General features: G+C 41.0%; 1 protein-coding gene and 2 long non-coding RNA genes across 4 annotated transcripts in view; 2 read left to right on the forward strand and 1 right to left on the reverse strand.

Annotated features, from left to right (window-relative positions):
* Positions 1–2,073: 2,073 nt before the first annotated feature.
* On the forward strand, positions 2,074–9,000 carry TTR (transthyretin). The gene is given in 4 exon segments (NM_001133592.2): positions 2,074–2,168; positions 3,092–3,222; positions 5,309–5,444; positions 8,749–9,000. Coding segments are annotated over 4 exon segments (444 nt in total). The 5' UTR covers positions 2,074–2,099; the 3' UTR covers positions 8,857–9,000.
* On the reverse strand, positions 5,668–16,638 carry LOC129051676 (uncharacterized). The gene is made up of 3 exons (XR_008516104.1): positions 16,521–16,638; positions 8,242–8,434; positions 5,668–5,878 (listed from the first exon to the last, which is right to left on the reverse strand). It is a non-coding gene; the product is annotated as an uncharacterized LOC129051676 (long non-coding RNA).
* Positions 16,639–16,717: 79 nt separating this feature from the next.
* LOC129051533 (uncharacterized) overlaps positions 16,718–25,987 on the forward strand; it is a 28,481-nt gene continuing 19,211 nt past the window's right edge. Inside the window, exons 1-4 of one of the 2 annotated variants that reach the window (XR_008515889.1) lie at positions 16,718–16,833; positions 17,255–17,316; positions 24,186–24,202; positions 25,668–25,826. This is a non-coding gene — a long non-coding RNA (uncharacterized LOC129051533). Of the gene's footprint in view, positions 16,834–17,254; positions 17,317–24,185; positions 24,317–25,667; positions 25,827–25,987 lie in introns of those variants that run through there. The other variant, XR_008515890.2, reaches the window with a different exon arrangement.

The following is a 25,987-nucleotide window of genomic DNA, read 5'->3' on the forward strand; positions in this document are numbered from 1 at the left end:
CAGGGTACAGTGCTGAAACGCGTGCACATTAGATTTTGCTTGGGTTATGAAAGAACTTCCAAATATTTATGATTCATAGCCAGAGAAAAGGCTCTCTATCCAGGTTCTGAGCAATAGGAAATTATCAAGAGGATATTGGATGACAATATATGAAAGATGTTATTTGAGAAAGGATTTTCTCCTGAGGCATAGATGTTGAACCAAATTCTATTAGTTATGCTTTTACAGCAAGATAGTGGTTTACAGCTTACAAAAGGCTTGTACATCCTCTCATATTAAAGGTTATTAGAACAGTCCTTTGAAGTAGAATAGTAGGCACTTCTATTTTACAAACGAGTTGGCCGAGTATCTGAGATAGTAAATAACTCATAGAAGGTCATCCGGGAAACGGGGCAGCAGAACTGGGATCGAATGACTCTGGTCATCCAACTCCAAATGCAAAAGTCTTTCTGCTGCTGCTTCCTAGTCAAACTCTAAGGGTCTAAGACTCCATTCCTAGTTATGGTCTCAACTACATTTGCTCATTGCTGTGAGGGGTCAACCCACCTCCCCAAGTCCTCTCCTGCACATTCCCATGTTCCTGAAAGGCTTTCTGTCCCTTCCACTACTCCCTGTAAGCTCCTGTGCTTCACAATTTCTTGTTGAATTTTTTCTCATCTGACTCTATCAGTTATGGGAATGTTCCCTCAATTCTTAGTGCTCCAAACCGGACTTGCTCTTGGCTTGTATTTGTCCAAAATATTTGTCTTCTCTATGTCTTCTACATATTTGTCTTATAAGGACAAAAACCTGCCTTAGTTTATCCATCAACAAAGCCACGCATGCTAGTGCACACACACACATGCACACACGCACACACACACATACACACACAGGATTTTGTATGTGATTAATGAATCATCAAATCATCATAATTTCTGGACTTGTATTAATAAGTCAGCCAGGAGGAAAAGAATCTGTTGTCAATCATGGCTTCTGGTTCTCACAGTCATCTCTACTTTCTTCCAGGAAGTTTGGTTCTGTCAAAAACAGCCGTCAGCCTTGTTCCTGCATGCCCAATGCAGGAGAGTCAGTAAAGAAGATTTGGTTCTCTGTATTTCAGGGTCATCAATGCCAGGTTGAAATATGCCATTCTGGCCCAGCTCAGTGGCTCACACGTGTAATCCCAGCACTTTGGAAGGCCAAGGTGGGCAGATCACTTGAGCCCAGGAGTTCGAGACCAGCCTGGGCAAGAGGCTGAGGTGGGAGGTCAAGGCTGCAGTGAGCTGTGATCGTGTCACTGCACTCGAGCCAGGGCGTTGGAGTGAGACCCTGTCAAAAAAAAAAAAAAAAGGAAGGAAAAAAGGAAGGAAGGAAGAGAGGGAGGGAGGGAAGGACGAAGGGAGGGAGGGAAGGACGGAGGGAGGGAGGGAGGGAAGATGCCATTCTGTCTTAGATTGAAGTGGACTTTATCTGGGCAGAACACACACACACATACACACATGCACACACACATTGTGGAGAAATTGCTGACTAAGCAAAGCTTCCAAATGACTTAGTTTGGCTAAAATGTAGGCTTTTAAAAATGTGAGCACTGCCAAGGGTTTTTCCTTGTTGACCCATGGATCCATCAAGTGCAAACATTTTCTAATGTGCTATATTTAAGCCTGTGCAGCTAAATGTCATTCAACATGAAATACATGACAACTTGCATCTGTCTAAAATCTTGCACCTAAAATGAAAGACAAAAAATGTATAAAAATGGAAAACATGCATAGAAATACGTGATGGAGGAAAAAATTACCCCCAAGAATGTTAGTGCACGCAGTCACACAGGGAGAAGACTATTTTTGTTTTGTTTTGATTGTTTTGGTGACCTAACTGGTCAAATGACCTATTAAGAATATTTCATAGAACTAACATTCCGATGCTCTAATCTCTTTAGACAAGGTTCATATTTGTATGGGTTACTTATTCTCTCTTTGTTGACTAAGTCAATAATCAGAATCAGCAGGTTTGCAGTCAGATTGGCAGGGATAAGCAGCCTAGCTCAGGAGAAGTGAGTATAAAAGCCCCAGGCTGGGAGCAGCCATCACAGAAGTCCACTCATTCTTGGCAGGATGGCTTCTCATCGTCTGCTCCTCCTCTGCCTTGCTGGACTGGTATTTGTGTCTGAGGCTGGCCCTACGGTGAGTGTTTCTGTGACAACCCATTCCTACATTTAAGATTCACGCTAAATGAAGTAGAAGTGACTCCTTCCAGCTTTGCCAACCAGCTTTTGTTACTAGGGCAAGGGTACCCAGCATCTATTTTTAATATCATTAATTCCAACTTCAAAAAGAATGAAGTTCCGCTGAGCTTACTGAGCTGGGACTTGAACTGTGAGCATTCTACCTCATTGCTTTGGTGCATTGGGTTTGTAATGTCTGGTACCTCTGTTTCCTCAGATAGATGATAGAAATAAAGATATGATATTAACGAAGCTGTTAATACTGAATTTTCAGAAAAGTATCCCTTTATAAAATGTATTTGGGGGGCAAACTGCAGGAGATTATATTCTGGCCCTATAGTTAATCAAAATGTATTTATTGATTAATCTTTAAAAGGCTTAGTGAACAATATTCTAGTCAGATACCTAATTCTTAAACCCTCTAGAAGAATTAACTAATACTATAAAATGGGTCTGGATGTAGTCTGACATTATTTTATAACAACTGGTAAGAGGGAGTGACTATAGCAACAACTAAAATGATCTCAGGAAAAACTGTTTGGTCCTATGTGTGGTACACTACATCTTTTCAGTAATTCCACTCAAATGGAGAAGTTTAACAAAGCAACTGTTCTCAGGGGGCCTATTTTCTCCCTTAAAATTCATTATACACATCCCTGGTTGATAGCAGTGTGTCTGGAGGCAGAAACCATTCTTGCTTTGGAAACAATTGTGTCTGTGTTATACTGAGTAGGGAAGCTCATTAATTGTCAACACTTACGTTCCTGATAATGGGATCAGTGTGTAATTCTTGTTTCGCTCCAGATTTCTAACACCATAAAGAATAAATCCTTTCACTCTGATCAATTTTGTTAACTTCTCACGTGTCTTCTCTACACCCAGGGCGCTGGTGAATCCAAGTGTCCTCTGATGGTCAAAGTTCTAGACGCTGTCCGAGGCAGTCCTGCCGTCAATGTGGCTGTGAATGTGTTCAAAAAGGCTGCTGATGAGACCTGGGAGCCATTTGCCTCTGGGTAAGTTGCCAAACAACCCTCCCACGGGACTTGGTTTTATCTTCCTGTTTGCCCCTCACTTGGTAGAGAGAGGCTCACATCATCTGCTAAAGAATTTACAAGTAGATTGAAAAATGTGGGCAGAGGTCAAGTATGCCCTCTGAAGGATGCCCTCTTTTTGTTTTGCTTAGCTAGGAAGTGACCAGGAACCTGAGCATCATTTAGGGGCAGACAGTAGAGAAAAGAAGGAATCAGAACTCCTCTCCTCTAGCTGTGGTTTACAACCTTTTGGGTCACAGACCACTTTATGTAGGTGATGAAAAGTAAACATTCTATGCCCAGAAAAAATGCACAGATACATACATACACAAAACCATAGATGTGATCTTAGGAGTTTCACAGATTCCCTGGTGTCCCTGGGTAACACCAAAGCTGAGAGTCCTTGTCTCAGAATTTTAGGAAAGAGGTACAATGTGTATTAACCCATTAACAAAAGGAAAGGAATTCAGAAATATTATTAACCAGGCATCTGTCTGTAGTTAATTTGGATCACCCCAAACCCAGGGCTTTTGCCTAATGAACACTTTGGGGCACCTACTGTGTGCAAGGCTGGGGGCTGTCAAGCTCAGTTAAAAAAAAAAAAAGATAGAAGAGATGGATCCATGAGGCAAAGTATAGCCCCAGACTAATCTCACGATCACCCAACTTCATGTGCAAGAGTGACTTCTCACCTTCATTAGCCAGTTCACAATTTTCATGGAGTTTTCCTACCTGCACCAGCAAAAACTTCAAGGAAAATACATGTTAATAAACCTAAGCAAAGTGACGGGAAGACAGAGCAATCAGGAGACCCTTCGCACTCAGCAGAAGAGGAACTGCTAAGTATTTACGTCTCCTCAGAGAAGAATTTCTGTTGGGTTTTAATTGAACCCCAAGAACCACATGATTCTTCAACCATTATTGGGAAGATCATTTTCTTAGGTCTGGTTTTAACTGGCTTTTTATTTGATAATTCATTTATGTTTATATAAAATGCCAAGCATAACATGAAAAGTGGTTACGGGACTATTCTAAGGGAGAGGCAGAATGGACACCAAAAATATTCCAATGTTCTTGTGAATCTTTTTGCTTGCACCAGGACAAAAAAAAAAAAAAAAAAGAAGTGAAAAGAAGGAAGGAGGAGGTGCATAATCAGAGTCAGTAAAGACAACGGCTATTTTTATCTGTCGTAGCTGTTGCAGTCTAATGGGAAGCAATTTTCAACATTCAACTATGGAGCTGGTACTTACATGGAAAGAGAAGTTGCCTAGTGTTTGTTGCTGGCAAAGAGTTGAGTTATCAGAGAGGTTAAATATATAAAAGGGAAAAGAGTCAGATACTGGTTTTTCTTCCTACTTTAGGTTTTCCACTGTGTGTGCAAATGATACTCCCTGGTGGTGTGCAGATGCTCTCAAAGGTATCCTCACACCACAAGGGAGAGGATCGAGATCCTGCTGTCCTGGAGAAGTGCAGAGTTAGAACAGCTGTGGCCACTTCCATCCAATCATCAATCTTGAATCACAAGGACTCTTTCTTAAGTAAACATTATACCTGGCCGGGCACGGTGGCTCATGCCTGTAATCCCAGCACTTTGGGATGCCGAAGTGGGCATATCATCTGAGGTCAGGAGTTCAAGACCAGCCTGGCCAACATGTAATTTTATGAAAAATACAAAAATTAGCCAGGCATGGTGGCAGGCGCCTGTAATCCCAGCTAATTGGGAGGCTGAGGCTGAAGAATCCCTTGAATCTAGGAGGCGGAGGTTGCAGTGAGCTGAGATCGCGCCATTGCACTCCAGCCTGGGTGACAAGAGTAAAACTCTGTCTCAAAAAAAAAAAATTATACCTACATTCTCTTCTTATCAGAGAAAAAATCTACCGTGAGCTTTTCAAAAAGTTTTTACAAACTTTTTGCCATTTAACTTCAGTTACGAGTTTTCCCTACTTCTGACTTAGTTGAGGGGAAATGTATATAACATGTTTACGTGTGTTAGTCGGGGTGGGTATTACTTTGCCATGCCATTTGTTTCCTCCATGCCTAACTTAACCCAGACTTTCACACCTTATAGGAAAACCAGTGAGTCTGGAGAGCTGCATGGGCTCACAACTGAGGAGGAATTTGTAGAAGGGATATACAAAGTGGAAATAGACACCAAATCTTACTGGAAGGCACTTGGCATCTCCCCATTCCATGAGCATGCAGAGGTGAGTATACAGACCTCTGAGGGTTGTTTTGGTTTTGGTTTTTGCTTTTGGCATCCCAGGAAATGCACAGTTTTACTTAGTGTACCACAGAAATGTCCTAAGGAAGGTGATGAATGACCAAAGGTTCCCTTTCCTATTATACAAGAAAAAATTCACAACTCTGAGAAGCAAATTTCTTTTTGACTTTGATGAAAATCCACTTAGTAACATGACTTGAACTTACATGACACTATTCATAGTCTATTCATTCCACTTTATATGAATATTGATGTATTTGCTGTTGAAATAATAGTTTATGAGGCAGCCCTCCAGACCCCACGTAGAGTGTAACAAGAGATGCACCATTTTATTTCTCGAAAACCCACAACATTCTTCATTCCAAAACACATCTGGCTCCTCGGAGGTTTGGACAAGTGATTCTTGGCAACACATACCTATAGAGACAATAAAATCAAAGTAATAATGGCAACACAATAGATAACATTTACCAAGCATACACCATGTGGCAGACACAATTTTAAGTGTTTTCCATATTTAACCTACTTAATCCTCAGGAATAAGCCACTGAGGTCAGTCCTATTATTATCCCCATCTTACAGACGAAGAAAATGAGGCACCAGGAAGTCAAAAAAACTTGTCAAAGGTCACAAGGCTAGGAAATACACAAGTAGAAATGTTTACAATTAAGGCCCAGGCTGGGTTTGCCCTCAGTTCTGCTATGCCTCGCATTATGCCCCAGGAAACTTTTTCCCTTGTGAAAAGCCAAGCTTAAAAAAAGCAAAGCCACATTTGTAACGTGCTGTGTTCCCCTGCCTATAGTGAGGATCTTCAAACAGTTATACATGGACCCAATCCCCCTGCCTTCCCCTTAATTTCTTAAGTCATTTGAAACAGATGGCTGTCATGGAAATAGAATCCAGACACGTTGGTCAGAGTTAAAGATCAACTAATTCCATCAAAAATAGCTCGGTATGAAAGGGAACTATTCTCTGGCTTAGTCATGGATGAGACTTTCAATTGCTATAAAGTGGTTCCTTTATTAGACAATGTTACCAGGGAAACAACAGGGGCTTGTTTGACTTCTGGGGCCCACAAGGCAACAAGAGAGCCCCATCTACCAAGGAGCATGTCCCTGACTACCCCTCAGCCAGGCAGCAAGACATGGACCCCAGTCAGGGCAGGAGCAGGGTTTCGGCGGCGCCCAGCACAAGACATTGCCCCTAGAGTCTCAGCCCCTACCCTCGAGTAATAGATCTGCCTACCTGAGACCGTTGTTTGCCCAAGACTTGGGTCTCAGCCTGATGGGAACCATCTAAAAAGGTGCATTGACATACTGCCCACATGTTGTTCTCTTTCATTAGATCTTAGCTTCCTTGTCTGCTCTTCACTCTTGCAGTATTCATTCAACAAACATTTTTAAAAAGCATTCTATGTGTGGAACACTCTGCTAGATGCTGGAGATTCAGAAATGAAAATACATCCCTACCCTTGGAATGGAAGGGAAAGGACTGAAGTAAGACAGATTAGGCAGGACCGTCAGCCCAGCTTGAAGCCCAGATAAATATGAAGAACAAGAGAGAGCGAGTAGTGAGAGATGAGTCCCAGTGCCTCACTTTGGTGACGGGTGCATGGTGGGCTTCATGCAGCTTCTTCTGATAAATGCCTCCTTCAGAACTGGTCACCTCTACCTTGGCCAGTGACCCAGGTGGTCGTATTAGATTTACCAAGGGAAATTGGAAACTTTTATTATGAGCTCTTAGGCCTCTTCACTTCATGGATTTTTTTTTTCTTTTTTTTTGAGACGGAGTTTTGCTCTGTCACCCAGGCTGGAATGCAGTGGTGCAATCTCAGCTCACTGCAACCTCTGCCTCCCAGGTTCAAGCAATTCTCCTGCCTCAGCCTCCTGAGTAGCTGGGACTACAGGTGTGCGCCACCACACCAGGCTAATTTTTGTATTTTTCGTAAAGACAGGTTTTCACCACGTTGGCCAGGCTGGTCTGAACTCCAGACCTCAGGTGATTCACCTGTCTCAGGCTCCCAAAGTGCTGGGATTACAGGTGTGAGCCACCGTGCCCAGCTACTTCATGGATTTTTGATTACAGACTATGCCTCTTACAATTTTTAAGAAGAATCAAGTGGGCTGAAGGTCAATGTCAGCATAAGACAAAAGACATTTTTATTAGTTGATTCTAGGGAATTGGCCTTAAGGGGAGCCCTTTCTTCTTAAGAGATTCTTAGGTGATTCTCACTTCTTCTTGCCCCAATATTATTTTTATTTTTGGTATGACTCACTCAGATCCTTTTTTCCTCCTATCCCTAAGTAATCCGAGTTTCTTTTTCCCATATTTGGAACAAAATGTTTTTATGCAGAGTGTGTCCAAACCTCAACCCAAGGCCTGTATACAAAATAAATCAAATTAAACACATCTTTACTGTCTTCTACCTCTTTCCTGACCTCAATATATCCCAACTTGCCTCACTCTGAGAACCAAGGCTGTCCCAGCACCTGAGTCGCAGATATTCTACTGATTTGACAGAACTGTGTGACTATCTAGAACAGCATTTTGATCCACAATTTGCCCAGTTACAAAGCTTAAATGAGCTCTAGTGCACGCATATATATTTCAAATTTCCACCATGATCCTCCACACTCTGTATTGTAAATAGAGCCCTGTAATGCTTTTACTTCATATTTCATCGCTTGTTGTACATAAAAATATACTTTTCTTCTTCATGTTAGAAAATGCAAAGAATAGTAGGGTGGGGGAATCTCCGGGCTTGGAGACAGGAGACTTACCTTCCTACTGTGGTTCCATCAGTATGTAGACTGGGGCAATACAATAATTCAAGTCTGGTTTGCTCATCTGTAAATTGGGAAGAATGTTTCCAGCTCCAGAATGCTAAATCTCTAAGTCTGTGGTTGGCAGCCACTATTGCAGCAGCTCTTCAATGACTCAGTGCAGTTTTGCATTCTCCCCACCTTTTTTTTTCTAAAACCAATAAAATAGATACAGGCTTTAGGGTTTCTGGGATTTCCCTTAGTCAAGCTAGGGCCATCCTGACTTTCGGCGTGAATTTGCAAAACAAGACCTGATTCTGTACTCCTGCTCTAAGGACTGTGCATGGTTCCAAAGGCTTAGCTTGCCAGCATATTTGAGCTTTTTCCTTCTGTTCAAACTGTTCCAAAATATAAAAGAATAAAATTAATTAAGTTGGCACTGGACTTCCAGTGGTCAGTCATGTGTGTCATCTGTCACGTTTTTCGGGCTCTGCTAGAAATGGATCTGTCTGTCTTCTCTCATAGGTGGTATTCGCAGCCAACGACTCCGGCCCCCGCCGCTACACCATCGCCGCCCTGCTGAGCCCCTACTCCTATTCCACCACGGCTGTCGTCACCAATCCCAAGGAATGAGGGACTTCTCCTCCAGTGGACCTGAAGGACGAGGGATGGGATTTCATAGAACCAAGAGTATTCCATTTTTACTAAAGCAGTGTTTTCACCTCATAAGCTATGTTAGAAGTCCAGACAGAGACAATAAAACATTCCTGTGAAAGGCACTTTTCATTCCATTTTAACTTGATTTTTTTAATTCCCTTATTGTCCCTTCCAAAAAAAAGAGAATCAAAATTTTACAAAGAAGCAAAGTAATTCTAGAAAGCATCTGGGCAGAACGCTAGGAGAGATCCAAATTTCTAATGTCTTGTAAGCAAAGCACGTATTAAATATGATCTGCAGCCATTAAAAAGACACATTCTGTACATGAGAAAGCCTTATTTTCCTGTAACCTTCAGCAAATAGCAAAAGACACATTCTAAGGGCCCACTTCTTTACTGTAGGCATTTCTTTTTTTTTTTTCTTTTTTTCCCCCCCTTTTTTGAGACAAAGTCTTACTCTGTTGTCCAGGCTAGAATGCAGTGGCGTAATCTCAGCTCACTGCAACCTCTGCTTCCTGGGTTCAAGCGATTCTCCTGCCTCAGCCTCCCAAGTAACTGGGATTACAGGCGCATGCCACCACGCCTTGCTAATTTTTGTATTTTTAGTAGAGATGGGATTTCGCCATGTTGGCTAGGCTGGTCTACGAACTCCTGACCTCAGGTGATCCACCTGCCTTAGCCTCCCAAAGTGCTGGGACTACAGGCATGAGCCACTACACCCGGCCCCTACTCTGGGCATTTCTTTGATTTAAGAGAAGGGGAGCTCCAACAAGATACACCTGCAGCGACTCAGGCCGTCTGATCAGTTCAGGCCAGATCCACGCTGCAATCAGCCAGGTCAGGGGCAAACCAAAGAACCCCACACACCCAATTTACTTAGGCTGATCCAAAACCCATGTATGGAGAACTCACATGCACCAGGCACTATTTTAGGTGATCTGAACATAAAGAATAGGACCCAGTACCTGCATTTATTAAAGAACTCACAATCTTTTGAGAAGATAACTGTTTCATCATGGTTTGGCAGGAGGCTATGGTACAAGGCACAGCAAGGGTAAGAAGGAGGAAGAAATCAACACCCTACAGAAATCAGAGAATGACTCTGAATAGGTGTCACTTAATCTGAGTGTTGGTAATTTGTCAGATAGACAAGGGAAAAGGTATTCTAGGTAGAGAGAATACAGTGTGCAAGGCCCAGCCAAGTGAAACAATTTGATAAGTTGAGAGAGCAGATGACGATTCAGAATGTTGAAGGGCAAAGGTATTGAGGTGAGATGGATTATGCTGCTATCACAAATAACCCCAAATCTCGGGGGCTTAACAAAGTAAAAGTTTATGTCTCACTTGTGCCAGGTCCAACGCAGAACTCTTTGCTCTAGAGACTCTTTAGGGTGGCTTTCCTTCTAATGGTGACTGAGACAGTTTGATTTAGTCTTGTGGCTTCAAGGTCACTTTGGTGACATTTAGCCAGCAGACTTAGGGAACATAGTATGGTATTAGACTCCTCTGTGCTGAAGTGTCACACATGAGTCCCACTGACATCTCACTGGCCAGAGCTAGTTACATGCCCCCATCTAGATGTGCTGAGAAGTGTGTCCCCTGGCTGGGAGCCATTTCCCAAAACAACTAACTCTATGTTCTGGAAGAGAAGCACTAATCTGAGTTGGCCAATGACCATCTCTACCACAGTAGGGTTGGGACTGGTGGGACATGAGGCTGGAGTGAAGGTTGGTTTTATCTGCCACCCATTACAGCTGTGAATTTGTCTTAAAAGCAACATGGGTCCATTGAAGGGAACCTTGACATCAGTCATGTGGCTGGGACAAGAATAGTTACCACTTGCCCATAATCTCCAACCAGGATTCTCCAGGAGAACCTGAGTTAGACACATGGCTTAGGCCTAAACCTACCTGAGTGGTCTTTCTATTTTCCTCCAAATTCAAATCTCAAATGTTGCTACCCTCTAACTGGCTGTGTGGAGACAGGAAAAAACTTGAAGAGAATACAGCGTAGGTTTGGACTTTTTCACATGCACTTTTCCCAAGATACATAGCAAAATCAATGTCTCCAATTCTATTAATGTTGTTAGCAAGTCCTTGTTCCATGCATATCGGTTAATCCATAGCAAATTGCCATTTTTATAGATTAAATGGTCAAATATTGGCAATTTCATAAGGTTCAGTCTATTACCTACCATGATTGTATTGGTCACTAACCTGCCTATTTTTAGAATGCTACATGTTCATTTGGCTGTTGTTAAATAGCTATGGATTTTTATAATCAAAACAGGTTGAAAACACGAATCAGTTTAAAACTATACACATGTGGCCAGGCACGGTGGCTCACGCTTGCAATCCCAGCACTTTGAGGGGCCGAGGCAGGCAGATCACTTGAGGTCAGGAGTTCAAGACCAGCCTAGCCAACATGGTGAAACCCCATCTCTACTAAAAACACAAAAATTAGCCGGGCATGGTGGCAGGCACCTGTAGTCCCAGCTACTCAGAAGGCTGAGGCAGGAGAATCGCTTGAACCCTGGGGGGTGGAGGTTGCAGTGAGCTGAGATCACGCCACTGTACTCCAGCCTGGGCGACAGAGCAAGACTCTGCCTGAAAGAAAAGAAACTATATACATATTTTTAAAGGAACTGGTTCATGCAATTATGGGAGCTGGCAGGTTTAAAATCTACAGGGCAGGCCCACAGGCAGGAAACCCAGGGAAGGGTTGATGTTGCAGTCTCATCTGGAAGCAGAATTCCTTTTTCCTCATGGGTCAGGAGGAGGAGCCTGAGTCTATTCTTTTAAGGCCATCAAGTGATTTGGAAGGGGCTCACCCACATTATGAAGGGTCATCTACTTTGCTCAAAGTCTATGGGCTTAAATGTCAATCACGTCTAAAACATACTTTCACAGCAACGTCTAGGCTGGTGTTTGACCAAAAATAGGCCTAACCAAGTTGACTATAAAATTAACCATCACAGTCCCCTTCCCCAAATTTGTTCATCATAGAATGAAATCTTTGGCCGCATTGCTATTCTTGAGGTCATGGGGAAAACTGCTATATCATGATGAAGATCACTCCAGCTTTAGGGAATGAAGAGATGCCTGTGTTTCTGATTAGTGGGGAAGGCTATGAATGGAATTAATTAACATACTCATTTATCTTTTGGGGTATCTTATGGGAATCAAGTGTAGGGCTGGCTGGAGCCCACCAAGGTTGATATGTTAGAAGAAGGATATTGGCAGGATTTTCTTATAAGCATTCATTGGCATTTCAAGGCTTTAGGTGAGCAGTTCCTCACCATTTAAATTAATTGAGAACTCAAAACTACTCTGGCAAATTTAAGTTTCTCTGCTTTTCAGGGCTTTCCAAAGCTCCCCAGATGGCTTTGGGCAAATTGCTTGACCTTATGTATCTGTTTTCTTATCCCAAAACAAGCCTCCAAACCTAGCATTCAGTGGCTCTCTAACCTGAACCTAACTTATCCCTTCAACTTTTTCCATCGTGAGTTTCCAACTCTCTGCTTCTGAAAATCCAGTTCCCAACTCCCTCTCTGCTACGATCACACTAACTCCCACCAATACATCTTAGCTGATGTGGTTTTCTACAACTTAGACAACTATTCCTCCACATGTCCCATCTTTTAAATACAATTCATAATCTCTTTAATATGCACAGAGTTCTAGTGAATCGACATTAAATAAATGGGCCCCCTGTATAAGATGGCAGATGTGGGTGGACACGCAATCCACATGAGAGGTTCAAATGGCAAATACCATGAGACAATATGTTCAGTATTGCAAGACAAAAAGAGAAGTTGAGCTAAATATTAAAAGTAATTTTTGACTTTCAGAATGGCAAAGATTTCAATGAATATAAACCTAGGACAAAATTTGGAAGAACCCCGCAGGAGGCTTTATTCATTTCCTAGGGCTGTGATAATAAAGTACCAAAAACAGAGTGGCTTAAAACAACAGGAATGTATTGTCTCACAGCTCTGGAGGAAATACCTTAAGTCTGAAATTAAGGTATTTTCTGGGCCTTACTTCCTCCAAAACTTGCAGGGGAGAATCCTTCCTTGCCTCTTCCTAGCTTCTGTCGGTGGTACTTGATCTTTGGAGTCCCTTGGTTTGCAGCCACATCACTCCATGATCTGCCTCTGTCATCACATGATGCTCTCCCTGTGTCTTTTTCCAAATTTTCCTCTCCTAAGGACCCCAGTCATGCTGGATTAGAGTCCACCCTAATTACCTGCTCTTAACTAAATACATCTGTAAAGACTATTTCCAAATAAGGTCACATCCACAGGTCATGATTTTTGCAAAGGCACTTTTAGGTCTTTGTTGTTCTGTATTAGTATCTTCTGCTTATGTCCTTTCATGGCCATTGTTATGGGTCCCCTGAAAAAGACATTGAATAAAAATCTGACATAGTTGGCTCCATCTTGCTTCTAACCTTCAGGCTGTACCTTAGTCATTCCTGGGCATAGGCCAAGCTAACTTTGAGATGAATTTATTTTCTAGTTTAATCTTAAAGCAAGAATAATAATAGCTTTTCCCAAACTAAACCACCTTTGTAAAACTAATAAAAGGGCACAAGGTTAGGATTTTGAGATGTGCCTAAATTATGCTAAGATACACGCATAATTAAACACTAACCAGCCACTCACTATTCTGGAGGTCACAAGATTTATAACTTCCCCAATTAATCCTGTAAATAACATCACCATTATAAAACCTAAGATTGGCCTTTTAAAAGGTTTTTTCAGACTTTTACACTTCTGACAATCAACTGACTTGGACTTCACCTCAACCCACAACTGTGACTCAACTGGTCCTGTGGCCCCCACCCAGAGGCTGACTCAGTGCACAAGGACTGTTTTCCACACCCCTATGATTCCATCTCCAACCAGTCAACATTCCCTACTCCCTAGCCCCCTGCCCACCAAACTACGCTTTTTTTTTTTTTTTTTTTTTTTTTTGAGACAGGGTCTTGCTCTGTTGCCCAAGCTGGAGGGCAGTGGCACCATCACGGCTCACTGCAGCCTCAAACTTCTGAGATCCAGCAATCCTCCTGCCTCAGTCTCCTGAGAAACTAGGACTTCAGGTGTGCACCATCACACCTGGCTAATTTAAAAATGTTTTATAGAGACAGGGTCTCACTATGTTGCCTTGGCTGGTCTCAAACTCCTGGGCTCAAGCAGTCCTCTGCCTTGGCCTCCCAAAGTGCTGGGATTACAAGTGTGAGCCACCACACCTGGCCCACACTTTCCTTTAAAAACCCCTAACCTCCAAGCCTTTGGGGAGACTGATTTGAGTAATAACTCCAGTTCTTCCACATAGCTGGCCTTGCATTAATTAAACTCTTGCTTTACTGTAATACCATGGTCTCAGTGAATTGCTTTTGTATCCACAGCAGGAAAAATGCATCAGGCAATTACAGACCAAGGGGGCAAACAACCATTTCAGTTGAAGTAGCATGGACAGAGGATAGCGACCAGATAACACATTCCACTTTATGTCAAGATGCTCCATAGCCTCCAAAAGGTGGATGGAATTCATGGAAAAACAAAGAAGGCTGAGCATTAAACTGGAAGTCAAACTGAGTTGGTTTCAACAGATAAGATTAAGTATGCTGATACCAAAAGGAACTATGGACAGGAAAGCTAAGTTTAATTCAGATATATGTATAGCATCGCTCTCTCTCTCTCTCTAATACACACACACACACACACACACACACACACACACATACCCACACACCATTTGTTCTGTTTCTCTGGAGAACCCTGACTTATACAGGTACTGTACTATCATCCACCCTTTGAAGGTCCCTTTGTATGGTAATAGGGAGGACTTGTAGGTTCTGGAGCAGGGGAGCAACATGATGGAAGTTGAGTTTAAGAAAACAACATTTGATCACTGATCATCAAAGAAATGCAAATCAAAACTACAATAAGATACCATCTCAGTCCAGTTAACATGGTTTACATTACAAAAAAACAGGCAATAACAAATGCTGGCAAGAATGTGGAGAAAAAGAAGAGAACTACCATTTGATCCAGCAATCCCACTACTGGGTATCTATCCACACAGAGGAAAAGAAGTCATTATATGAACAAGACACTTGCACACTCATGTTTATAGCAGCACAACTCGCAATTGCAAAAATATGGAACAGCCCAAATGCCCATCAATCAATGAGTGGATATATATATATACCACAATTTCTTTATCCACTCATTGATTAATAAAGCTACTTTTTATGGCTGCGTAGTATTCCATTATATATACTTTTTATGGCTGAGTAGTATGATATAAAAGGAACCAAATAATGGCATTTGCAGCAACCCGGATGGAATTGGAGACCATTATTCTCAGTGAAGTAACTCAGGAATGGAAAACCAAGCAGCGTATGTTCTCACTCATAAGTGAGAGCTAAGCAATGAGGATTCAAAGGCATAAGAATGATACAATGGACTTTGAGGACTTGGGGAGGGGGGATGGATGGGAGCGGGGTGAGGGATAAGACTACAAATTGTGTGCAGTGTATACTGCTGTAGTAATGGGTGCACCAAAATCTCAGAAATTATCCCTAAAGAACTTAATCGTGTACCAAATACCACCTGTTCCCCAAAAACCTATGGAAACAAAAAATAAAAACAAATCATACAGAATGTGGAGAAAATGGAAGCCTTGTACACTGTTAGTGGTAATGTAAATTATTACAACCACTATAGAGGACAGTTTGGAGTTTTCTCAAAAAGATAAATATTCAGCTACCACATGATCCAGCAATCCCACTGTTGGGTACATCTCCAAAAGAAAGGAAATCAGTATATCAAAGAGATATCTGCACTTACTCCTATGTTTGTTGCAGCGCTGTTGACAATATCTAAGATTTGGAAGCAACCTAAGTATCCATCAACAGATGAATAGATAAAGAAAATGTGGTACATATACACAACAGATCACTATTCAGCCATAAGATCCAGTCATTTGGAACAAGGTGGATGGAACTGGAGATTATTATGTTAAATGAAATAAGCCAGGCACAGAAAGACAAACATTGCATGTTCTCACTTATTTGTGAGATCTAAAAATCAAAACAAGTGAACTCATGAACATAGAGAATAGAAGGATAGTTACCAGAGGCTGTGAAGGACAGTGGGGGGCTGGGGGGAGGCGGGGATGGTTAATGGGTACAAAACACAGAAAGAATAAATTTAAGACCTACTATTTGATAGTATAACAGGGTGACTATAGTCAATAATAACTTAACTGTATGTTTTAAAATAACTTAAAGAAGGTAATTGGATTATTTGTGACTCAAAGGATAAATGCTTGAGGGAATGAATTTAAAAAGGAAAACAAAGTTTGCAGGAATGAACATTATAGGACTGATTAGGAGAAGGTAGAGGAATCATGCTGACACATTTGTAGCAATGAAGATTTGAGGTGATGTGACGTTGCATTAGGGAGGCAGACATGGAAATGCAGGAAAAGGAATGCATGTCAGATCTTAAAATGCATATGTGATGGGAAGAGGTTTGCTTTGCATTCCTCAGGGAAAAATCATGAGGCAGATTAAAAAGCAACCAATGCCTTAAGGGAGGATAAATGATGAGGCTCTGATCCCATTTACCTGTGTGGACTTTCTACCTTGTGAATCAATCATTTGTATCCCAATATGAAAACATAAAGTCAGTCTTTGTAAAGAAGCTGTGTGTGCTGTGGGTATGGTTGACAGTAAATCTTTAACTGGCTCTTTGGAGAAAAAAAGCTAGCTCAAGTTTGTAACGTTTGCCAGTTTTCATGGTAAAAACAATCTCACCATGGCAATTTCAAACTACCACTATGATGTCACTAAATGCACAGCTGGGAAGAGTTATACAGTAGTCTAGTGTAGTATTTCTACCATACAGATACAATAGATAGAAACAGCCTCAAGAGTACAGGTAAGGTAGTTAGGAAGTAATAAGATTTCACTATTTATTACCTTTGTTTGAATGTAAGTTAATGCTGAGTTCAATAACCAGCTCACGAAATTTCTGAAAATTTAAAATAAGCCATTAGTTGCTGATTCCAGCACACTACTGCATATATCCTCTGTGTTACAACTCCTTTCTATAACGGTGTGAGTGGGTATGTGTGTGAATATTGAGGGGGAGAGTTTAAACAACAGTGTCATTTAAAAGAAGGGTATTCATTCTCATAAAATGTCCCTGCCCTTTTTAATAAGACAAAAAAGCTACATATGATGTCTATGTAAGGCACACTCAAACAAACATAATATTTGAATGGGACATTTATATGTGAGAGGCTATTTCACAATTACCTCTTCTAAAGGCTCTCCTTTGCCACATATTCTATCTTTAGGGAACCAGGAATCCCCGTTGAAATCAGTGGATGCCCTGAGACTATGAACCTAGACTTTACAGGTAAAAATTATTGGTCTGGTCACATATAGAAGTTGATTAGTGATTTTTTCCCATTAACCATCCTGATATTTCAAGATGCTAGATTGCTAAAGCCTGGAAAATCATTTCTGATATAAGAACAGATATTCAGCAGTTTTGGAGATGGAAGCAATGCCAGAGATGGGACTATTTCTTCTTATTGTTTTAGATGTAAACATTAAAACAAAAAAAACAGGATGAACACTTAGTCCCTACCTCTAAGTGTATTTGTCTCTCTCTCTAGTCATCTTCTCCTCTCCCTTCCCAGAGCCCAGGGCTGTGTTTTGGGAGCCGAGTTAGAAGCAGCTGCGGAGTAGTGCTGCCTAAGGACAAAAGAGAAATTATTGGAGACGATATAATAAATGAATGGAGTCATGTGAAATAGGCGAGGCATGGAAATGAGCACGTGTGGTCAGCACTGCTGGAGAACCCAGGTCAGAGAGCAGAGGGCAGGTTGATGGATGTGGATAGCTCATGAACCTTGCCCCTTGCATGTCAGGCCAGGCACTTTGTTAGTGAAAGCAACGTAGAGGACTTGTTTCTCCCACATCAATTGCAGGTTTTTAAGCAGAGATGCGTCATGTTTAGATTAGTATTCCAAATCAGTGTTTCTTATTTTTAAAAAAATCTATACAATGTGCTATGGTTTGATTGTATCCCCTCCAAAATTCAGGTGTTGCCAATGTAATGGTACTATTTGAATAACCCTTATTTAAAATACTTGGGACCAGAAGTATTTCAGATTTCAGATTTTTTTCCAGTTTCTGAGTATTTGCATTATTGGTTGAAGATCCCTAACCCAAAACTTTGAAGTCCAAAGTGCTCCGCTCAGCATTTCCTTTGAGCATTCTGTTGGAGCTCAAAATGTTTTGGCTTTTGGAGCATTTCAGATTTCAGATTTTCAGACTGGGGATGCCTGTATTAAGAGGTGGAACTTTTAAGAGGTGATTAGGCCATAAGGACTCCTCCCTCAGGAACGTGATGAAGGCCCTTGTATAAGACAATTCACACAGGCTTCAGCTCTCTTGCCCTTCCCCCTTCCAAAATGTGAGGGCACAGTGTCTCTCCCTTTTTGGAGGACACAACACCAAAGTACCATCTTGGAAGCAGACACTGGGCCCTTACCAGCTGGCAGCTTGATCTTGGACTTCATAGTCCCCAGAACTGTACAAAATAGATTTCTGTTCTTTATAAGTTACCTAGCCTAAAGTATTTTGTTATAGCAGCACAAAGAGCCTAAGACACCGTGTTTATTTAATTTTTCATTTTGAACTAGTTTTAGCCTTTCAAAGAAGTTAGAAAAAATAGTACATAGAGCTCTTTACCAAACTTCTCTTAATGTTAACGACTTACATGACCACAGTGCAATTATCAAAATCAGGAAAAGAACACTGATAGAAATACATTTTAGTTTTATCCAACCTGTAACAGCTTCTCAGTCTTTCTTTGCTGTAGTAGTTTTTCTAGAGCTGCTGTAACAAGTAATAACAAACAGCGTGGCTTAAAACAACAAGAATTTATTGTCTCACAGTTCTAGAGGCCACAAGTCCAAACTCAAAATGTTGGCAGAGCTGTGCTGTCTCTGAAATCTGTAGAGGAGAATTCTTCCTTGCCTTTTCAAAGCTTCCTGGGCTTACAGCTATATCACTGCAGTCTCTGCCTCTGTTGTCACAGGGCAGTCTCCTTGTGTGTCTTTGCCTTCGCATGGCTATCTTTTTATAAAGACACTAGCCATATTGGACTAGAGGCCACCCTAACCAGCATGATATCATCTTTTAAAATCAATATATATTTATACATATGTATATGTATATATCTAATTTTTGAAATGTAACAAGAAATTTACCATCTTAATTTTTCAGTGTACAGTTCAGTAGTGTTAAGCATATTTACAAGCTAGCGAAACAGATTTCCAGGACTTTGTCATCTTGCTAATCTGAAACTCTATACCCATTAAACAACAACTCACCTTTACCCCCTCCCCTCAGCCCCTGGTAACCTCCGTTTTCCTGTTGCTATAAATTTGACTACTTCAGTTGCACATAAGTGGAATCATGCAGTATCTGTTTTTTTTGTGTGACATGTATGACTCTGTCCTGATGAATTACACCTGCAACAGCCCTGCTTCCGAATAAGGTCACACACCAAGTTACTAGGGGTTAGGATGTGTTTATCTGTTTTGGGGGATCACAATTCAACTTACCACACTTGTCTTTCATGACTGACATTTTTGAAGAGTACTGATCAGTTATTTTGAGAATATCCCTCAATTTGGATTTGCCTGATGTTTTTCTCGTGATTGAAATGGGATTATGCATTTTTGATAAGAATATTATAGAAATGATATTGTGTTCTTCTCAGTGCGTTACATCTAGGAGTTTATGTTGTTGGTACATTATATTCTGTGGCCCATTTTTGATAAACAAAAAGTTTCACACAATCCACTGGTGGGGGTGGGTGAGGTAATCTCATGGTGGCATGAAAAAGGCTGAGAGGGGAAGAACATTGGAACTTGGAAAACTACACATGATGTTGTTGCTGATGATAATAAAGGCTAGTGATGATGAAAAACAGGATTTAACCAGAAATGGAGAGGAGAGAATGGTGTCAATACGCTACACAGTCCACATCCCCCAGGAACACACCTATGCGCCTGAATCAGTTGGGTTTATTACTCCTTCCAGCAAGAGAAAACATACTCCATGGGAAACCATGGGGCATCTCACTAAGAGGGTGTTAGAAAAAACCTATTAGAGGACTTGGGCTTTGGTTGGGTGACTTTGGGGAGAGTCTAAGGAACTGGGGATAATTCCATGATTGGGTATCTCAAGCACATCTACAGGAAGGGCAGACCAGAGTAGAGATAAAGGTATGATTTGTAAAGCAGCAGCAGTTACTCATTTTAGTGGGAGGGTGACATCTGGTATTTTATGGATTTCACAGTGATTTTTGTTTTTGTCTTATGCTGTCATGGTCTCAGAGCAACCTTGTTTGGTGTTGATGTTCTGTGAGATTACGTCCAAGGGATCAACACAGCTCAGCTAGGAGAGAGCCAGATTAGCTTGTAATAACATTGAGGCCACTTCTCAGATACCAGGATGTTTAAATATTTCCTTCTTTTCCTTGATGTCTGTAGGGGTATTTAGAATAGAAAATCAGCACATGAGTGATGATAGCTTTGTTGTGGGCTGTGAGAGAATTAGAGGAGTCTAGGAAGCCTCAGGCTTCCGTCCTGGCTAACCGTGTGAATGGATGAGAGAGTAACTGAGCTCAGGGATACGGACAGAAGAACAGATTTGCAGTCAGAGATAATGAGTCCAATTTTAGCCACACTGAGCCTGGGGTAATCAGGCCAGTTTCCAATCTCATAGCTTCGAAGCTGGCACTGTATGCACACACACAACCTGAAAACAAAAACCACTAATATTGAGATATCTTCTGAAAACAAAAATCACAAAGCCTAATCACAAATCACAAATACCTCCTGAAACATTTTGATAGCACCTGTCAAACAAGAAAATTTAGAGTATTTATGCCTCTAACCGCATTTTGAGCTACAGCAGAGGCAGCACTTCCTAAGAATGTTTATTTCCCACCCAAACACTTAGTTTTACAGCCAATTCCTTCCTCTGACTTCACACTTCATAGAACACACCCCTCCCTGAGCCCCATTACATCTTCTTACTGCCTTTCAAAATGGAAATAAGCTTAGAATCAATTCCATTTTCCTGGCTCCCCATTCTCTCTGGGTTAGAACTGCCCCAGTTAATTTAAAGCCAAGGCAGATGGTAATTCATCTTTGGCAATCAATGCAAGTGCTGAAGGAGAGGCGGGTCACACGCAGGCTTTCTTAAATCAACACTTGTGTGGAGCTTCCCTCCAGGCTCAGCAGTCACCTGCCTGCTGTTGCTGCCATTAATTTCACTCCCCAGGAGGCGGAAGGTGGTGGAACTGGGTATAAGGCGCGGTGTGGAAGCGCAGTAACAGGCTTTGGGAGAGAATGCTGAGACTGACCTCAGAGCCTGGGCTGCTGCCTGAAGGACTTGTGCTGAGCTCAATGAACACTACTCTTGGCCTCATTAGGAAAGTGTATTTGGAAAAGATATGGGAATATATTTCTAAGTCTCTGGAGGACAGTGCCTAGCACACAGTCCGTGCTCAATAAATATTTGAGCAGGATGGAGCAGCATTCTTGGAAGGAAGGAATGAGAGGTTTGACTCTAGGTAGGCAAATAGCTCTCATCTGAACCCTTCCTGAGCCCATGGGCTTTATGAGGGTGTTGTTTTTCCTCTTGCTCAGATGTGACAAATGGCATCATGACCCACCAGTATATGAGAAATTGACCGTTTTGTTGGAAAACATTAGAAAACTACCAGCTCTTGGGGGTAAACTTGTTCAAATATCGACTGGCAGTTTCTGCATCTGTGGATTGATTTCAACAACTTAGTCATTCGGAATATTTAAAAATAGAACCAGTCTATTTAAAGTGTCCTTCTGACTAGGGCCGGAATCAAAACAACAAGGGTTGCCTCTTTCAAAACAACCACCAAAACCTGCTAAGAAGGTGTTGGTTGAGGGAGCTGAAAGACAGAGATCCTCTGCTCTTCTAGGCCTCTTCACAGAGAAGCAGCATGGGATGGGAGAACTGCCTGGATCCAGGCATTGCTAGGGTACTTGGGGCCTGCACAGGGAACGGGCGTCCTATGTGGGGATTTGGGACCCTCACAGAGAGTCAGTGCCTTGCCTGGGATTCGTCTGTAAAAAGGCAAACACAAAAAAAGGGAAATTCACAAATGCTCCGTAATGGACGTTATAGCTACAACACCAGCATCCATCTCATTCATTCTTCTCCCACTAAGTAGGAATGAAAATGATCTCAACCATAGCTCCATGAGGAGGGGAGTGGGAGTGAGGAACTCATTGGTCTAAATCAGTGAAGTCTCATCATCTTTGCCACGCACTTGGTTTAGGGATGGCAGGGATCTAAAATGGCCCAATCACAGGGAAACCCAGGGCTTCTCTTTTATGAATAGATAAAAATGTGGTAAGTCCCTGAACAAAGGCAGCCCTGGCAGGTGCTGGCAGCCATCCTAGGACTGCGAGGGGAGCCATCCTTGGGAGAGGGGGCAGTTCCAGGAAGGGAGAAAGCCAGACTTGATGACACTGCTGAGTGGCTGAAGCACTGACTATTTCTGGAATGTTCACCACATTAACTAAAGAGTTTCCTTTTTAAAGTGAGTTTGATTCAGTTATTTCATTATTTATGACCAACAATGTCTTAACTGATACAGCTATAAAAATATTCATCATCTTCTCTGTGGTAAGATAAAAGGAAGTAGAAAGAAATCAGTAATGGATCTAAAATAGGCTTTCTCCTCACACATAATGTTAAATTGAAAGTCAGTCCTATATATTGAGAATAAAATTGTCAAAATTTTTTCAAATGTAACAATTTTATTATACTCTTCTTGAAAATAATTTAATGTTGAAGAAATTAAAATTATAGTAACCCATGGTTTTACCAAAGTAGAATGTTTTTTATTAATAGATTATAAAAAATGTTTAAAGTTGCAGTCATAACTGTGAAATTATTTTTTATGCTTTAACGATTTTATCATAACAAATTTCCCATGTTTCTCGTAATTTTTACAATCATTTTCATTTTTTGAAAAAATTACCATCTTGTTTATATACTATAATTAGATCACCCCCATAATGTGATACATACTTAGTTTCAACTTAGTTTTTTGTATTTGTAATTAGTGCTGCAGTTAACAGATTTATGAAGCATACAGCTCTTTCCTTCTGTTGAATTTGAATTATTAAGTGAATGACCTAACATTTCTAGGAGTATATAACTCATAGACTAAGCAAGGCCTTGGGTATCAAACTACTTGGGAAGAATTCTTGGCTCCATTCTCGCAAATAGTATTATCTTGTTATTGTCTTGTACAGATTACATAAGCTTTCTTTCCTTGTTTTTTTTCCATTTGTAAAATGGGAATAATCATAGCACCTACTCCAGAGAGTTACTTTGGAAACCAGTTGTCATAATACATGTCAAGGGACTTAATGTATGATACATAATAAGCTCTCAAGAGTTCTGTTACTGTTTGGAGTAATATTAGCATATGAACACATTAATATAGTAAGTTCTATGGCATTACAGCCTTACCAGTGCTGCTTATTGATAATATTTTGTCACTTTAACAGACATACCATTATATCTCATAATTACCTTAACTTTCATTTAATTACTGAAGATGGCCATTTCTCCATGTCTTTTATTTTTTGTGTGTATTGTCTATGTCTTTAATAGACAATTTTATAAAGTATGTCTAATAGTCCAAAGGGACTGGGACTTGTTAATTTGTATAGGTATCTGTATTAGTTTCCTATTGTTACCGTAACAAGTTACCACAAATTCAGTAGCTGAAAGCAACACAAAATGGTCATCTTCCTCAGGAGGTGTAATTTTAGACTTCTGACCAAAAGTCTAAAATTAAAGTGTTGGCAGGGCTGTGTTCATTCTGGATGCTTTGGGGAGAATCAATATCCCTGCCTTTTCCAGCTTCTAGAGGCAACTTAAACATTCCTTGGTTTATGACCCTTTCTTATAGGAACCCTTGTAATTATATTGGGTCACCTAAAAAATTCAAGATTATCTCCCCAGTTCATGATCCTTAATTTAATCACATATACAAAATCCCTTTTATCATGTAAGGTAATGTATTCACAGGTTCTGAGAATTTGAATGTGGACAGCTCTGAGGGGCAATTATTTAGCCTACAACGGCATAGATGCATTGATTCATTCAACCTACATTAATTGAGCACCTACTCTGTTCCAGGTGCTGGAGCTATAAAGGTAAATGGAGACACAGAGCCTGTTTGCAAGGAACATTCTTAGCAATGGAAAGACGGAATGGAAGGAAGGAAGGAAGGAAGGAAGGAAGGAAGGAAGGAAAAAAGGAAAGGGAAGGAAGGAAGAAGGGAAGGAAGGAAGGGAGGGAGGGAGGGGAGGGAAAGGAGTGAAGGAAGGAAAGGGAGGGAAGGGAGGGAAGGAAAGGAAGGGAGAGAGGGATTAAAGAAAGAAAAGAGAAAGAGAAAGGTGGGGGAAGGAGGGAAAAAGGAAAGAAGGGAGAGAGAGGAGAGAGAAAGGAAGGAGGACGAGTGGGAGAGAGAGAGGAAAGGAGGGAGGGAGGAGGAAAGCATTGCCATGGAAATACTTAAAATGCTATGGTAGCATAATAGAAAAATGTGTTCTAATTCCTGCGGGCCTGGAGGCTTCACAGAGGAGGGGACAATTGTGTTAGTTCTTAAAAGCTAAGTAGGAGGCACCAGGCAAATAACTAGGAAAAAGCCATTCCTGGAGCGAAGAAACTGCAGAGGGACTAAGATTTGAGACAAAACAGCAATATTCAGAGAAAGGTGAGCCAATTCAGTTTAGTTAGAGGCTCAGGTATTTCCTAGCGAATGGCAGAAGACTGAAGGGCTATGCTAAGAAATTAAAGAGCTTGTGTGTCATGGGAAAGCTGGAGAAGGTTAAGAAGGGTAATGATCAGATCCGATTGATGCTTTCTCAAGTGCAGTCTTGTGGCTGGGGGAGACCCAATGAGTGGAGCCGAAAGGCTGTTACAATCGCCCAGTGAAGGGGTGGTAAATTTCCCTTATATTTCTTCTGATTTTTATTAATATCTAATAAAAAGTAAGGGAATAAACTAGATGACTTTAAAGTTCCCTTCTTGATCTGTGATATCATGATTTCCACTCAATTTGTTCCCCCAGTGAGATTAGTAATTAAAATACTTTAGCTCCTGGGCCTGGAGGAAAAAAATTACATTTACTCCCAGGAAATGACTTTTAAAAGAAGTTTTTAGATAAGTAGCTACTAAAAATCATTATTAAAAAATTACTCCATCATTTCCCCCAATGAGTCCTAATATGCATTTGGATAGCTTTTATTTCCTTATAAAAATATACTATAAAATTAATGCCATATTCTTTTCACTTAGAAGCAATGAAGTCCTTCAGGCTTGACAGAAAAGTCAATGCGTGTGTGTGTTTAAAACTTTAATGCCCCCCAGCCCCCTTTACATGGCTTCAAAGTGCTCCACTGAGTGGGTAAACAGAGTTTATTCAACCAGTCCTCTCTGGATAGACATTCAGGCGCTTCCAATCTTTTGCTAAACAATGCGTCCATAAACTTCAACATTTGTTGTTTCATATCTATAGAGATGTTTGTTTAGGGTACATGCCTGAAAGAAGATTTCTGGGACAAAAGGTAAATGCTTTAGTAATTTTGTTGGGTATTGCCAACTTTCCCTCCACAGAGGTGGTGACGATACCAGGCAATGTATGACCAGCAATGTATGACAATACCAGACTCTCCACAGCCTCATCAACAGTGTTCATGAAACATTTGGATTTTTGCCAGTCTGACAGGCCAGAATTGATACTTGCAAGTAATTCAAATCTGCATCTCTCTTACTGTAAGTGGAGTTGGTCATCTTTCATACAGGACCATTAACCTCTTTTTAAAATAAATTTTTAATTGAGATGATTGTGGATTCACATGCAGTTTTAAGAAATAATAGAGATCCTGGACACCCTTTACCTAGTCCCCCTCCTCATGGCAACATCTTGCCAAATT

This window comes from Pongo abelii, chromosome 17 (genome assembly GCF_028885655.2).
Source record: "Pongo abelii isolate AG06213 chromosome 17, NHGRI_mPonAbe1-v2.0_pri, whole genome shotgun sequence".
Classification (NCBI taxonomy): Eukaryota; Metazoa; Chordata; class Mammalia; order Primates; family Hominidae; genus Pongo; species Pongo abelii.